This window comes from Triturus cristatus, chromosome 4_1 (assembly GCF_964204655.1).
Source record: "Triturus cristatus chromosome 4_1, aTriCri1.1, whole genome shotgun sequence".
NCBI lineage: Eukaryota > Metazoa > Chordata > Amphibia > Caudata > Salamandridae > Triturus > Triturus cristatus.
The window spans coordinates 413,401,522-413,419,269 of NC_140585.1; the positions used below are offsets into that span (position 1 = coordinate 413,401,522).

Genomic DNA, 17,748 nt, shown 5'->3' on the forward strand with positions numbered 1-17,748 from the left:
CTGGACCAGTTATTATGGACAGTTTGAGGAGTGAGTGCTATCTCGTATAGTAGGATTACGCATTCGCCATATGTCTTGTAGGTCAAACTCAGTCATACCCTGTTTAAGAGCGGTAGCTGCTTGTTGGTGTTGCTCAGATGTACCATGTGATCTATCGCATGCACTATCCAGTGCAACGTTCATGTCACCACCCCAAAAGAGTTGTATATCTTGAAATTCCCGCAACTTGGCATGTATTTTCGCGAAAAAGTCAGGATCGTCCACGTTTGGACCATATGTATTAATGAGTCCTACCTTAGTGCCCCGCAATATACCTACAATAATGACTTATCGCCCCTATATGTCTGTAAACATAGGCTCCGTTACAAATTGGGTTCCCCGTCTCACTAATGTCACTACTCCTCGCGCATAGGCAGAGTAGGAGGAGAAGGCCGTCAATTCCGCCCATCTTTTCCCGAATCCCTCCTCTTTGTGTTGGAGCAGGTGTGTCTCCTGAAGCATGGCTATGTCAATGTCATGCTTATCTAAATAAGCAAAGACCTGCCTAATTTTCCTGGGATTATTTAATCGTCTTACATTCCAGGTCGCTAGCGTTAAAGGTTTAGGCGTGCTATTAGTAAGCATTGTCATAACTCCAGTAGTACTTAGAGAAGGATGCGTGTAAGCTGTACAAAGCAAGTAAGGATGTTTCAATGTATGTGTGTGACATGCACACATCATCTTTGTATCTGGTTCTGTGTATTTGCAGTACTGGTTTGAGGACCTGATGACATAATTGCATAGCTTATAGTGTTCTCTCCACCCTGCCCTCCCACTTCAACATCCCAGTTATGACAAAGACAGTTCCCCTTAGCAAAAAACATCATCCCCCATTTCCCCATTGAACCCTCCAAAAAAAAAAAAGAAGAGAAAGAACAATGAATTGGTTGTGGTGTACACGGGTGGGCGGACGCTGCCAGCTGAATACCCTAAGGACTATTGTCCACTAGGAGGTTACTCTAGTATCCATTAGCGTAATTTCCCACTACATTAATCTCCATCAATCATTTGGTCAAATTTGACTGATACATTTTTACCGATTGGATCTTTCTGGATTCAGTGCTATATACCCTTTTAAAAATGACAGTGGTGTAGTAGAGCCTCAGAGTCACAGTACAGTCTGTAATACTTATCATCACCAGCCTGTAGTTTCATCGCGCTTTGTTCCATTTTCTTTGTGCTGGAGACATCTCGGTCATTCAACATCTGAGGTCTCACCATGCTCATCAGCCGTATTCCTGCGTGATTTTCGGCGTGTTGCATTAGGCCCTTTCTGTTGTAAGTATTTTTTACCTCTTTTGGAGTACTGTATATTACATCCTTTCCGCCATCAGATACTCTCAGTCTAGCTGGGTATAGCATTGCATACTGAATGTTCTGATCTCTCAATTTCTGTTTAACGCAACAAACTTTTTCCTTGCCTCTTGCACTTGCGGCGTAAAGTCTGGGTAGATGAATGGGTCCATGCCCTGGTAATTCAATTTCCTCAATTCTCGTGCTTTACGAAGCGCTGCATCAAGGTCCCTGTAATTTAGTATTTTGGCAATAATAGGTCGCGGTCTAGCTCCGGCTGGTGGTGCAGGCGCTAATGTTCTGTGGGCTCTTTCTACAATGAAAACCTCAGAGAAAGTATCCCTACCGAGGAGTGTGGTGAGGAGCTGTTCTACGTATTTCTCCATGGGCCCCGTGTTGGTCGTTTCCGCTATTCCCATGAGGCAAACGTTACTGCGTTGGGACCTCGCTTCTAGGTCCTCTGTCTTGGCCATTAGTGCATTCATGTTTTTCTCTATCTGACTTTGCTTGGTTTCCATTTGGCGCTGCGTATCTTCTGCATAAGATATGCGTTGTTCTGCCATATCAATACGTTCCGTGTGGCGGTCTAGGCGTTCAGACATTCGAATAAGTTAAATTATCTATCTTACTGTCTATATTGGAGAGTGTATTCTGTATCGAGGTGAACGTAGTCTGGACTTCTTCCGCTGGCAGGCCACCCGTGGCTGGCATCGTCTGGCTTGTTTCTTGGTGTGTGTCTGGTTCTTGTCCAGGAGGCTTCTTTTGCTGGTCAAATATCAGCCTGGGCTGATGCTTATCAGGTTTCCCCATATTGCCACAGTGATTGTTGCAAGCTTATGATAGGGCGCTCTTGTATTAGTACCAGGGCATAGGTGCACTTTCAGGTATGCAAAACTCGATGTCGGTGACAGTAGAGAGATTACGCCGCAATTACAGTCTGTTTTGTTTGTTTCTGGATAAATACAGTTAGTCAGTGGTAGTGCTGTCCGTTTGCTGCGTTCTAGCTAATGCTGTAATATCCATGGATATGTTTATAAAATCTGGGCCGCAGCGCTGGTTTTTCCAGTAGGGCTGTGTGCGCGCCGCTCTGGTAGTGTTTTGGCGTGGTAGAGGGGCCCACGCTGAAAAAATCCTGCAGCTGCTTCGTAAACGCTGCAAATCCGCCTTTTTAAATTGTGCGCCCCTGAGCTGCGTCTATCACATAATTATGCAGGCGGTGCTAATCACCGCGGGGGAAAGCTCCGGGCAGCACCTGTCCTGTATCAGCAGCGCGAGATCGCACTTCCCTGAGATCGCAGCCCCACTCACCTCCGCCGTCGATATGACCCAGCAGTATGCACCGGGGCTCACGAGCAGCAGGGTCCAGCCTGGGAGAGCGAGGCTCGCAGAGTATTCCTTTAGTCTTCCGCCCAGCAGTCGAGTGTCATTCCAGTGCCAGAGCGCAGCGGCCTTCTCCGATGTGGCGTTGCAGGCACGCTCTCGGCCCAGTCAAACCATGTAGCAGACGGTTGGTTCGGCAGTTATACTCTGTTTCAGAGCATGCAAGTCAGCGCATCGTGGTCACAAAAGATTCCGGTTGCACATTTTTGCAGTGAGACCACGGATGGAGTGTCTTGATGCAGGATATCTTTAGGATAGTGTAAGTAACCGAAGGAGCTCGCTTAGCAAGCGGCCATCTTCGAGCGTGACTAGCTCTGCCCCCCAGCCCAGACCCTTACTTAGTACTTTTACATGAAGATCAGAGAAGGTTTGCTGACTGCAGAATTATGGAGAAGGAGGTTTTCAATGACAGAGTGCCAGAAGATATTTGACAGAATTTGCGGAGATTGAGAAGGGCTTGCCACCCAATACGGAAGGGACAATAAGGGCTTCTGAAATTTCTGTAGGATGAGTGAGATGGGTAGAGGAGTCACTCAGCTCATTTGATGGGTAGTGGGCCATGGGTGCGGTATGGGAAACTGTACAATGGAATTTGGACGGGATGAACCTTGATTCTTTCCGTGTAATGTATCCAGATCATGGAGGTGACAGTGGTGTTTTGGGGTTAGGTTACAACATGTTTGTTTTGTGTGTATCTTTATTTACAAACAATAAAAATAATTTTTAAAAACCTGTGTCGCTCTCAGCTTGAAATAACTGTTCTGTAAAATTTCTACTGATTTACAGACCACTGGGACTGACAAAAATATTTTTATACTCACTTCAGGAGGCACTTCCAGCCGCCTACCTTGAGTCAAACTTTCTTATTATACTGAGTGACCTGAACACACATTTTGATAGTATTAAGGAGTCTAACATGTCAGAGCTGGCACATATATGCTCAGTCTTTGAGCTCTCACAACAAGTCTTAGCACCCACTCATAAGGCAGAGAACACTTTGAATGATATCTATGCAAAAGTGAATCATGTAGTAAATAACTCTTGTTCAGATCACAAGGTTATACTTTTCCATATGCTGGTGGAAAAGGATAAACATCATGCACCACCAGCCAGGAACATACCATATAGGACCAGGCCCAAATTGGACAGTGAAAAATAAAACATCTATCTGAACTTCACTATTTTTATGTCTAGTTTAATAACCGTGTCGTTGAAACCATTCACCAATTCAAAGAATGGATCTCAAATGCCCTAGATGAGGTACTTCCCTTAAAAACTGTCAAGACACATCGTAAACCCCCATCTGCTCTATGGTACTCTCAGGACATGAGGTTAGCCAAAATGAAGTGTAAAATGTTAGAAAGAACATTGAGACTTGCCTATGCAGAAGCAGAGTAGGAGGCATATGGAAATAGCATTTTTAATACATTTCAGTTGGTTGTTAGGCCTCCATTTAGCACTGAAACACTGCTTACTACTGCAACAAATTATATCTGTATGATCCTAGATGATGGGAGTTCTGCTGATCTCATCTTCTCTGATCTGTTGCCAGCTTTTGGCACTGTCTCTCATGTGGCACTTTTGAAGAGACTGTGTGAAATTGGCATTCAAGGAAAGGTTTTTGAAAAGTAGATTGCAGGATGTTTAAATGACATTGTAATAAAGTATTTAAAAAAAAAAGTAATGTGCTAGTCTGCAGAGTTCCTCAAGACTACACTGTTTAATATTTACAAGGCTCCATTGGCAGATATGATTCCATCTTTTAGCTTCCAGTTTTTTGGCTGTGCAGATGACACTCAGATGAGTATCTTCATAGAGGGTAATCTCAGTAATCAGTAAAACCAGTTTAAACATTGTCTCGTTAAGGTAGCCAACAGGATGAACGCTAATTATCTGCAATTAAACCTGTATATGCCATTAGGCTTGCTACCCCAAATGTGTTAACTATAATTCCTCTTTGTTAAAAAAAACATACTCCCTCAAGATTCCTTTGTTCCCCTAGTTACTGTGCCCAAGTTTTGCTGGACAAAAATGTGTGAACATGCCTTCTCAGTAGCCACAACACAGGCATGGAACACATGCCACTGAGCTTCATTCTGCCCCAACATTTTAAAGTTTCGTAAGGCCATAAAAATATACCTATTTAATTAACTGTAATTGTACTTACTTCTGAATTTCCGGTCACCCTCTCTAGATTAGCAATGTTTAGCTGCATTATATCAGTGATAGAACACCCTTGGGTAACTGTGCACTTAATAAAAGGAATATATATATATTATATATATATATTTCCTCGCCAGTAGGTAGTTATAGTTAGGACCACGTTTCTATTCAAAAAGCGTTTTTTCTTTTCTCAATAACTTTGGTGCTGGTAGCCGAATCTTCGCAAAATTTTCAAAACTAGTGGGGCGCTCCGGTGAGCTCCTGTCTTGAAAGTTTTGGGGTGATTCGTCAAGCGGGGGCCAGGAAAAAAGGGGATCCCAAAACACGTTTTCCCCATGTTAATTTCCATAGGAAATTTTACACAAAGCTACAGCTCGAACTGCTGAACGGAATTACACCAAATCTGGCAAAAAGGTAGCCCTTGGTTCAGAAAGAGACCTTTTTTTTTAAATGGTGTAAATCCGTTCAGTAGTTCCTGAGAAATTAGAAAAAGAAATTGTTTTGCTATCTGTGGCCACAGTGGGTTCGCAAACCCTCCAGAGCACAAGCTTCATTCTCATTGGCTGCCAACACTCCAAACCAGGAACTGTTGGCAGCCATCTTGTGACTCGGTAGAACCGAGTCACAAGAAAACAGTAAAACAAAGATAAAAAACAAGAAAAGGGGGCAGGATAGAAACACCCTGACCCTCTAGGCCTGCTCATGGGGTCCCACAAGGACCCCCAGGGCCAAAAAAGCATTTTTTTAAAATACTTTCAGCAGAATTCATGTTGAGGTTGCGAATCCCGCCCAAAAAGCCCCCCTCCACACTGCCCCGGGGACCACCACCTCCCCGGGGCCCTCTGTAAGAAAATGCGTGGCTTCGTTACGGACCCCCGTACCCCGGGGACCGCCACTCCCCAGGGCCGGCTCCTGCAGTGTCCCGGGGTGCCCACCTCCGGGGCACTGCTGTTTGCTATGGCAGTGCGGGATCATGGCTCCTGCCCTGCCATAGCAAACGCTGCTTTGCTTCCTTGAAACAAGATGCTCTCGCTTCAATGAAGCAAAGCAGAATTGCTTTTGATCAAGGGGAGCTGCATGTCAGCAGCTCCCCATCACAAAGGGCCGGCCCCGGGGGATGGGGTTCCCATGGGCCAGACGTGGCCCAGGAGGGGGGCCACAAGGCACCCCTCCATCAATAAATAATTAAAACGCAGCCCCTCTCCTTAAAATATATTTTAAAACATGTTGTGGCCCTGCCCTGGAGGATGGGGTCCCCGGGGCCAGAAATGGCCTCAGGAGGGGGGCCGGGCAACATCTTCCCGTTTTTTCTTTAAAAAAAAGAAGTTAAAAATGGGTCAGGGCCTGGGGGATGGGGTCTCCAGGGCCCAAAATATTGTAAAAGAAGGAGAGCCACACAGCCCCATCTACAAAAAATAAATTTTAAAAAAAGACGACATCGCACCGGAGGCCCCGCCCCCTTCCTGCAGCACTTAGCAAACGCGCCCCCTGGCGCGTTGTAAGTTTGGGAATTAATTCCCCTTGAATACTGAGGGTCCCTGGGGGCCAACTAGCCCACCAGGTACCTCCAGTATGCTCCACAAAGCTGCGTTGCAGAGGGGTGTTCCGAGGCCACGCCCCTTTTTACACCTCTCTGCAATGCAGCTCTGTGGTGCTTACTGGAGGTACCTGGTGGGCTAGTTGGCCCCAGGAACTCTCAGGACTCAAGGGGAATTAATCCCCCAATTTATAATGCACCAGGGGGCGTGTTTGCACAGTGGTGCTGGGTGGGGGCAGGGCCTAACAAAACAAGTGTGCAAATGTGCCCCCAGACGCGTTGTAAATTGGGGGATTAAGTCCCCTTGAATCCTGAGGGTCCCTGGGGGCCAACTAGCCCACCAGGTACCCCCAGTATGAGCCACAGAGCTGCGTTGTCGAGAGGTGTTCTGAGGCCACGCCCCTTTTTACACCTCCTTGCAGCACAGCTCTGTGGCGCTTACTGGAGGTACCTGGTGGGCTAGTCTGCCCCCACGGACCCTCAGGACTCAAGGAGAATTAATCCCCCAATTTACAACGAGCCAGGGGGTGCGTTTGCACAGTGGTGCAGGGAGGGGGCGGGCCTAACAAAATAAGTGTGCAAATGTGCCCCCTGGCGTGTTGTAAATTGGGAGATTAAGTCGCCTTCAATCGTGAGGGTCCCTGAGGGCCAACTAGCCCACCAGGTGCCTCCAGTAAGTGCCTCAGAGCTGCGTTGCAGAGAGGTGGTCCGAGGCCACTCCCCTTTTTACAACACTCTGCAAACGCGGCTTCTGGTGCACTGCTGGTGGGGCGATGAGGTCTTCTTGTGTCCTGAGGACCTCAGGACACAAGTGGACTTCATCCTCCGAGCAGCAGTGCGCTAGAAGCTGTGTTTGCAGCGTGGTGTAAAAAGAGGCGTGGCCTCGGAACACCTCTCCGCAACGCAGCTCTGTGGCGCTTACTGGAGGTATCTGGTGGGCTAGTTGGCCCCCAGGAACCCTCAGGATTCAAGGGGACTTAATCCCTTAACTTACAACGCGCCAGGTGGCGTGTTTGCAAAGTGGTGCAGGGAGGGTCGGGGCCTGATATAACAAGTTAGCAGTCTTGCTGTGTGGGACTTACTGGAGGTAATAAAAGGGGTAGTTGGCCCCCAAGGTTGACGTTTGGGGCTACCTACCCCTCCTTTTACCTCCAGTAAATCCCACACAATGTGATTGCTAAAAGGTGTTTAGAGACCACGCTCACCTTTCTCCACCACTATGAAAACGAGACTGCTATGTTATAGTTAGAAATTAGCATTTAAAAAACCTTTGAAATTCACTGAAAAAACCATAGGTTTCAGGGACGTTATAGTTAGAAATTAGCATTTAAAAAACCTTAGAAATTCACTGAAAAAACCATAGGTTTCAGGGACGTTATGGTTAGTTGGACATTTTACTCATACAAAACCAGAGAAATTCCGCCATTATAGTTAGTTCAGCTAACTATAACTCGCGGCCCCGCAATGCACTGCTGATGACGTCACATATTACATCATTTATGACATGGTCAGTGACATCACTGATGGCATCACTTATGACATCTTAAATGACATCACTGATGACATCATCCAGTGACTGTGTGTAATGAAAAATGTTTTCTTTTTAACTTGCTTTTATGATTGTCTGATATAACAATCGAATAAAGCCTTCCTTTGATTTGATTTGACTGTGTGTTTCTCTAAAGTTTAAATATGTTTTATATATATATGCCAAGGTGTATTGAAGAATGAGTGGGTGTATGAGTGTCTGGATGGAGGATTTAGTAGGTGCGTGACTGACTGTATAGGTGAGTGATTAAATGTGTCTTACTGAATGCATGGGTTAGTGACTAAACTGTCTGAATGTGTGTATCAGTATGTCTGTTGTTGTGTAAGCTGCTGCATGTGTTGGTCAGTAGCTACATGAGTGTATATAGGGGTTATTGATTGGTTGCCTGAGTATTTGTATGGGAGACTGAGTGGGTGGGTGGGGGGGGTGTGACTGTGCATAGATGTGTGAGTGGTTGATTCACTGGGTGTATGGGTTCAAGAGTACATGTGGAAACAGCTGTATGGGTGGGTGAGTGTGTGTATGGGTGTGTTTGTGAGAGATTGGATGTCTCAGTGGTACATGTTCGAGTAACTACATATGTAAAAGGCAGTGTATCTCAGACTAGGAGTATATAAATGACTATACGTGAGAGTCAGTGATTGTGAGAGTGACTATATGGATGAGTGTGTACTTGCAGCAATGATTGTATAAGAGAGTAAGTATGTGTTAGTATTTGTTTGAATAAGTGAGGTGGTGTGTGTATAACTGTATAGGTGAGGAAATGGGAGTGTGATTGATTCTTTGCATGACTGACTAGGTGTGTGAGTAACTCCATGGAGGAGTGGCGGTGTGTGAGTGTCTGTATAGGTGTATGAGTGCATATGATAGTGTTGTATTGATGAGTGACTCTATGTATGAGTGATTGTATGGGTGAATGAGTGGATGTGTGTGTAGACCTAGGAATCAGTGAGTGCATATGTAGTAACTGGTATTGGTATGTCAATGGTTTCGAAAATAGTAGTCTGTATTTTACAGTGGGTGTATCAAAGATTATATTAGAGTGTGAGGAGGTGCATCAGATTTTGATGTCGATAATGTCATCAGTGATGTCAACAGTGATGTCATCAGTGATGTCACTGACCATGTCATGAATTATGTAATATGTGATGTCATCAGCAGTACATTGCGGGGGCGCAAGTTATAGTTAGCTGAACTAACTGTGACGGAGGATTTCTATGGTTTGGTACGAGTGAAATGTCCAAGTAACTATAACGTACCTGAAACCTATGGTTTTTCAGTGAATTTCTAAGGTTTTTTAAATGCTAATTTCTAACTATAACGTGTCTAAAGCCTATGGTTTTTTCAGTGAATTTCAATGGTTTTTTAAATGCTAAGTTCTAACTATAACGTGCCTGAAACCTATGGTTTTTTCAGTGACTGTCAATGGTTTTTTAAATGCTAATTTCTAACTATGCCTACAAAGTTAGGACATGTGAAGAAAGAGGAAGAAAAGCGCAGACAGAAGCAAGAAAAATGCAGAAAGAGACAACAGAAGTCCAGAAAGACGAAGAAAAGTGCAGGAAGAAGCAATAGATGTGCAGAAAGAACCAACAGAGGAGCCGAAAGTCCTCCTGTGCCCCCAACTTTTTAGTGACTGGTACTGGTGGTAACTGACTCTTACTAACCAGGACCGGAGCCAGTGCTATGCTAAAAGACACTTAGAATGCAGTGAAAACACCTACATACACTAGGAAACACTATGCGTTGAGGTACCCCTGTAATTATCATAACCGCCTCTGTATTTGCAATAAGTTAGTGCCTGGGTCATTGCATGAGTACATGGGTAGTGACTGGATGATTAGAGTGCTGGAAGGACAGCGCATGGTGTTTTTATAACTGCTTGGGTTTTGGCAGAGTGACTGGATAAGTACATGATGCTGGATGGCTGATTTGAGGAGTGCATGGGTAGTGACAGAGGGATTTCTGGAGTGCATGGGTACAACCTGGTTGATTGGAGGAGTGAAACAGTACTGTGTAGGTGGTTAGAGATCTGCATGGGTAGTGCACAGGGGATTGTAGGAGCCAGTGCTATGCTAAAAGACACTTAGAATGGAGTGAAAACACCTACATACACTAGGAAACACTATGCGTTGAGGTACCCCTGTAATTAGCATAACCGCCTCTGTATTTGCAATGTGTTAGTGCCTGGGTCATTCCATGAGTACATGGGTACTGACTGGAAGATTAGAGTACTGCAAGGAGAGTGCATGGTGAATGTATAAGTGCCTGGGTGTTGGTGAAGTGATTGGATAAGTACATGGTGCTGGCTGGGTGATTGGAGGAGTGCATGGGTAGTGACAGGGCGATGGCTGGACTGCATGGGTACTGCTAAGGGTATTGTAGCAGTGCACGAGTTAGTGCATGGTCATTGCATGAGTGCATGGGTAGTGACTGGATGATTAGAGTACTGCAAGGAGAGTGCATGGTGAATTATAAGTGCTTGGGTTTTGGCGGAGTGATTGCATAAGTACACACATGTCACAGGCCCAGCCCCCTCCTTCACCACTGTGCAAACGCGCCCCCTGGCGGGTTTTACTTTGCAGGATTAATTCCTCTTGAATCCTGAGGGTCCCTGGGGGCCAACAAGCTCACCAGGTACCTCCAGTAATTGCCACAGAGCTGCGTTGCAGAGAGGTGGTCCAAGGCCACGCCCCTTTTTACACCTCTCTGCAACGCAACTCTGTGGCGCTTACTGGACGTACCTGGTGGGCTAGTTGGCCCCCAGGGACCCTCAAGATTCAAGGGAACTTAATTCAGGGATGTTATAGTTATATATATATTACATAACAGCTAACTGTGTAATATGGGCCTATATTGCCATTGAGGTGTTTTGATTGAATTTACGGTTTTAAATGTCACCTGAACCCAGAGATTGCAATATAGGACTGTAGAAATGTTGCTAGTTATGTATGGTTCATATTACATATGTTATCAACTGGTTTTTATACTCTTATGCAACATCCATTTAGTATTCATTCTTTGCAAGAGACTGTGGGCATGTCTTTCAATTTATTTTTAAATGTGTTTTTTTGTTGGAGATAATGTGCTAAAATGTATTTTATGCAACAGTGTATTATTGTAAATCGAATTTTAGATGCAAAGGGTGCTGGAAGGGAGTGAAAAACATGCATTCTAGAATGTTGATTCTATAGATTAGGTTTAACAAGACATATACAAAGGAAGAAAATAAAGTGCAAACTTGGACAGAAACTTTTTTTCTGACTAGATTCTGCATTTACAATGTTCATTTTCGAACACTGGGGAGGATCCATTGGTAAATGCTTGCATCAAAGATGGGCCTGCAAGGGTGAGCTTCGCTGGTGTGCTGATTAATGGTTTAAGAGTAGCACTGTCATTGTGAAATTGTTTGTTACCAGCACTGAAAGAAAGACAAAATGATGTGCTTACATTTTTTATTTGTTAAGAGAAGCTAAATGTCCTGCAAATTAAGTCAGTACTGTCAATTACGGGAAATAATTCACAATCAGACCTCCCTTCTAGGAAATATCAGATTTTTTGAACCACTGGCTAACATTTAAAAAAATATATATACACACATATACATATATACATCTACACATATATACATACTCCTCCGGTGACCAAGTCGTTACCTTCAAACAACAAAAAAAACACCAGTGCCACGGCCACTATTTCAATGTGTTTATTGGCAACACAAATGCTGACGCGTTTCGGAGGTAACTGCTCTCCTTTCTCTCGGGCCGACTTGGTGACCGGAGGAGTGTGGATATTAGGGGTTGGGTACCCCACCGTAAGAAGTTGCTTGTGCTCTTGCAAATCTAAGGAGTGGAGATATATATATACATATATACATGCAGAGGAGTAGTTGGACTGAGCTACACCACAATTATTACCACTGTCACCTCTGTTCCCACTGTCATCACTAATACCCCTATCAAAATGAAACCTAATACAACCATGAACACTATATGACCACCATAATTACCAATACTCTCACCTCCACTGTCACAGTTCTCCCCACTGTTACCAATACCACCACTGCAACCACCATCAGCACTAACATTATCACCACAGACACTATTACCACCATCACCACTGCATTCACCACTGCTACCCTGCATTTATTAGTGGAACTAGAGCTATGCGGTGCTAATTACATTTTAATTCAATTTATTTTTATCATTTTTTTAATAACTTTACAAATAAACTATGATTACGACCACCTTCACCACTGTTGCCTTCACCATGACCAACCACCACTATCACCACCATCAGCGCTCCTGCAGCTGTCACCATTAATACACATTTCAATCCATTGTATTTTGTCCACCATGCCACCTCAGACTAGAGCCACCCATCGGCACCCAAATGGAAATCAGCATCGATCCCGCTCCAAAAGGAACAGTCCTATGCTCACTTTGTCATAGGACTCGAGCTATACCTCACCAACGAGACTTAAGTAGGTCGAAACTGGTCTGGGGTTCCTTGTGTTCCCATCTGGAGGAGACCCGTCCTGGCATTACCCTCTAGTCAGCTTCTAATGGAGCAGGACCAAGACTACTCCGCATAAGGCAAGTCTCTGTCTAGAACAGCACAGTGGGTGAAAAACAGTGGTCTTGTATGTGACCCGCACAATCGCCAGTGTGTAAGGTTATTTCAAGCATTTTCTTCCACCTTATTGTTTTTGCAGTGAGCTTCCAAGCACTTAAACGTTAATTCCATTGAACCAAAATGCAAGCACCAATTGATACACAGTTCCGAAAGTATGGCAATACCGCATTCCGCTAAATGTGTCTTTACATGGCTTTTTGCAAGGCTCATTTTGTTTACTTTGATTTTACTGACCCTCAGGTTTCTGTTCTTTTTGGTTTGCTAGGCGTTTAGATGCAAACCACATCAACATTCTACAACCTAACTGCTTCGATGGACTGAATTCCCTGCGACACCTTTGGCTGGATGACAATTCTTTAACAGAAATTCCCGTGGAATCACTCAAAAGTTTGTCAGCCTTGCAGGCCATGACATTGGCACTGAACAAGATACAACATATACCGGACCATGCATTTGGAAATCTCTCAAGCCTGGTGGTTCTGTGAGTTTTATTAATCGTTATTCTTTAGTCGATTTCTTTTCAGAAGAATTCACAGTTCTTGGAGACAAAGAATGCTAGACTTTGAGGGGCAGATCTGAAAGGATGTGTTGTCACCTCTTGCTATAAACACATGACTGTGACCCTAGTTGCACCTTTTCTGCTGATCTTGCCTTATCCCTCTCTTTTTACATGCCTTCTACATCAATAATTATTTCTTCTTCCTTATCTGTGGAATCCACTTTCCCAAATCCCTCTCTCCTGCAAAGCTATCAGTCATCTTTAACTGCTTTGCCTTTACACTTTGAAACCTTAAATCCTCTATGTAGTTCATTGTTTAAGCCCTCTCAGACACCGAGTTGACTGCATTTTTTAGTTCACTATTATGTAAGGAGATGCAGTTTCTACTTGTTTTTTCTGTAAAGAACACTGACTTAATTTAGGTACTCTATGAAAAAATTTGAAATAAAGTAAGTCAGGACTAATCCTGTTTCAGGTGCAAACTACAACTTGCACGCAAAACACAGTTGGATATTGGGTGGCATTTGTCCACTTGCTAACAGCACACGCTGTTTGCACATGTGCAAATTGCGTACACTACATTGTTTGCCCACAAGTTTTCAGCAAGTGAAATTTAGCGAAGATATTTTTTGCCAAATAGCATTAAATTCTAATTTGCGCACCCTGGAATGCTTTCCAAGTTGCACAAATTCCAGAATTCTCAAACTGGAATTTCGCACTATTTCCAAAATCAGGTCAAAGAGCACAAATGCAGTCCTCTGACTCAGCACATGCATTCCTTAGAAGCCTCATTTTTTATTCCAATTTTGCCAACAATCCTTGCGGACTGGGATTTTGCCAAACTGCAGATCTTTTCTGACTTTGCTTCTGTAGGTGTGTTAGTTTCCAGGGCATCTGTTCCACCACCAGATTACAATACTGGCAGTCAGAGCGATTATGTTTGAGGGGAAGACTGCCGCCTCTACGGTCGGACACTGATCTCTACAATGTAGGCAGCGCCTGCACTGGCACCCCCATAGAGATTAGGATATCCCTTTCCGACTGCCTTTTCATGGTGGTCACACCACCATGAAAAGGCGGATGAAAAAGGACTGTGGGGGCCCCAAGCAGTGCCCCGTCCCCTGTGGGCCACCGCTAAGGAGCCAATTACAGTTCTGACGGTACGACAGCCGGACCCCTCGGCCTCCGCACCACCAAACCCGCATGAGAACCGTCTGCCGTATAATGACTTTTAGGCACCGCCATGGGAACGTCATAAACAGTTCCAGCACAGCGTGGACCGTAAAGTCCATGCCGTACTGGAACATCTGTGCATGCACACAGGGGGGACATGTTATGCCCCCCCCGTGTGCATCCACAGGGCGTGAGGCACATGGTTGGTTCTTCTCTGCCTAGGTTTGCATGGAGGAGGAACCGCCATGAAAACCCTGGTGGAGAGGAAACTCCTAATAAACTTGGCGGGACCATGCCTCCGGACCACCGCACCACCACCAGGGGATAGTGGTTCCATGGCGGTGTCGGCGGTCCCAGGGAGGCACGACCAATAGGGGCATAATGTGGTGGCCGCAAGACCACCACCGCCATCCCGCCGTGACTGCAATACTCTTAATCGGCCCCTAAGTGGACAGGGGAGCACGTGGTGCCCCCCACAAACATACACGCAACGTGTACCAGGCGCCACATGGTGCCTGACACAGGGTCCATGGATGTTTGAAAAGGGCATGTTTGTGCTGCAGTCCTTTTCCTGGGCCTCAGCACAAGCCACAGTACAAAAAGGCACATTCCAAGCCTATCCTAATCGGGCAGGTGGGACCGCCGACTCATTGTTAGATGGACACCTGCCCATGCCGATGACGGTCGGATGCCTGTCTGACCACCACTGTAATGAGGGCCTAAGTTGTAACATCATGATTTATATGTGTCTCTTCTTGCAGATTTCTATTCAACAACTCAAGAACCTGGTTCCATAAATATATCTTCAGCAATTGCAGTCCTTAGGAATTTGTTCCGTTGGACTTTCGTTCACAGTGTAGTAGTTGCTGTGTCTGGTTTAAATCTCTATGCCTTTGAAACTTAAAGAATTTGATTCTGTAAGAACTCCACCTAGTTGGTGTTGGCGCACAAACCAGTTTCGCATAACTTTACCAAGAACACACCAACAGCTCATACCAGGAGCGGTGTAGTCCCTATACAGACTTTGGTGCCCCCCGAACAGACTCACCTCTATTACTTCAAATCAATAGTAGGAACTGTGACATTTTCAGTAAGAATGACAGTCCTGGATCAACATTTTAAGGAGCTTGTATAAAGAATTATTGAGCAAAATACATGAAATATATCATCAGTATAGTTGACAGTAAATAATATAGATCATAAGTACAAAGAACTCAGTAAAGTTAGGTGGAAAAACCAGCATAGATTCTCCTTGTAAAGTGGAAAATGGAGATCCTGGTTACAGAGGAAATGTATGTCGTTTTATAGGAATTTAAACAAAGGATTTCATACATTACGACACAGGGACATGATTCTCAGGATATGCACCATTGAGGAATGTTAGAATTGGGGGTCTCTGGTTGGCAGTGGATGTCCACTGTCCAAGCAGGGACCCTTCTTTCTAAGTCAGAGTGAAGAGCTGCACCCACTTGACAACCCCTGCTCCACCCTATGGTAACGTAGCACGAGCAGTTAGGCTAATCTCAGAGGCAGTGTGTAAAGCGTTGATGATCATACACAGCAAATACAGTAAGGAACACTACAAAGGGACACAACACAGGTAGTTATCAAAAAATAGTTATCTTTATACAGAGGCTTATCACAAGACCAAATAACGAGGAAACCACAATACTGTACAAAAAAAATAGTTCTCTCCGGATGCTGCAAAAATAGTTCCAATGGGGGAGGTAAAGCTTAGTTCAGGGCAATGGTCTCTGCGACCCTTTTTACTCACAGTTCTGAGATGTTGTTTAATAATATACAAGAAATGCCGCTCCGGCGGGTTAGCGATGTTTTTCCTCACGCTTTGGTCACGGCCGTTCGCTAACGGGGGTTAGCGACAATTTTCCGGACGCTCAGCCACTGTAGCTATGATTTTCTGCCCGCAGACATGCGGGCGATGATCAAGCCAGCGAGCCTTCAGCGGCAGTGATGCGACGATTTTCTTTACGCTCAGCTGCTATAGCGATGATTTTCTGGCCGCAAACATGCGGGCGATGATCAGGCCAGCGAGCCTTCAGCGGCAGTGATGCGACGATTTTCTTTACGCTCAGCAGCTGTAGCAGATGATTTCCTGGCCGCAAACATGCGGGGCGATGATCAGGCCAGCGAGCCTTCAGCGGCAGTGATGTGACGATTTTCTTTACGCTCAGCTGCTATAGTGATGATTTTCTGGCCGCAAACGTGCGGGGCGATGATCAGGCCAGCGAGCCTTCAGCGGCAGCGATGCGATGATTTTCTTTACGCTCTGTAGGTGTAGCAATGGATTTTTTTAGGCTTTAGCGATAATTTTGAGGCTTTAGCACCGAAATGAAGTCTACTGGTCCTGAGACTTCAGTCAGGGGGCTAGCTCTCTCTCTAGCCCTTGGGTGATTGCAGGTTCAAGATTAAAAAGTTCTCTTACAGCTCCTTTTCCCTCCATTTTCCAGTCCAATGAAAACTACTTCAGGCTAATCCAGGGAACAGCATATAACACCAGGACAGTCCTCTCCTGCAGCTTTCTTCAGTTCCACGGACAGAGGTTGGTCTTGAGATCCAGGGGCAATACAAATTGTAGGGGTTTCAGCACAGATATTTATACCCCCAAAGTCTTTGTTCTTAAGAGTCACAAGTCACTGAACCCAGCCAGAACCAGTTCTGCTCAGTCCTGGAGCACTTTGTTTACCAGGCTGCTTCTTTCCTTTCAGGGTGCAGGGCAGAGACATCAGACGCACCACAGGAGGTGGAGCCAGCATTGTGGAGGGAAGGCACAGCCCTATTCAGGTCCCAGGTGCAACTCCTCCCACCCATCTAGATGCAGATCTCTCCATTCACCACTGGGACTCCTCACCCTGTCTCCTGGAATTCCCCAGCCCTGTCACTCCAAACCCAGACAGCCAATACACATAACAGCAGAGCACACTGGAAGGCTTAGGCAAGAAAATACCTACTTTCTAAAAGTGGTATTTTCAAACACAGAATATAAAAATAACCTTCACTAAAAGATGTATTTTAATATTCTGAGCTCAGGCATACTAAACTCGTTTTTCTACCATGTTCCTGGGGTCAGTTAGGACTATAGAGTGTAATAGTCAAACTGCCCATTCTGTCCTATGGAGAACAGGTAGCCTTATAGTAGTGAAAAACGAAATTGGGTGTAATTCACTACCAGGACATGCTACACACATCAGAGCGTGTCCTACCTTACACACACAATGCACCCTACCATAGGGGTGGCTTACATGATGCCAAGGGATGGTTCAGGGGCTGGGAAGTGGGTGCATTTCACAGCCAAGGTGGCAGTTCTAGACTGCATACAGACACCGCAGTGGCAGGTCTGAGATACACTTTACAATCTGCTTCTGTGGGCGGCGCAAACCAGCGCTGCAGGCCCACCAGCAGCATTAGGTTTACCAGCCCTGGGCACACACAGGCCACGTTACTAGGGACTAACAGGTAAAC

The 17,748-nt window shown here is 45.2% G+C and overlaps 1 protein-coding gene across 1 annotated transcript in view; it reads left to right on the forward strand.

The window, feature by feature from the left end:
• The window catches only part of LGR5 (leucine rich repeat containing G protein-coupled receptor 5), an 829,784-nt gene that overhangs the window by 359,390 nt on the left and 452,646 nt on the right, over nucleotides 1-17,748 (forward strand). Inside the window, exon 5 of the mRNA XM_085652528.1 lies at nucleotides 12,862-13,077. Coding sequence (XP_085508654.1) covers nucleotides 12,862-13,077 — 216 coding nt within the window. The remainder of the gene's footprint in view (nucleotides 1-12,861; nucleotides 13,078-17,748) is intronic.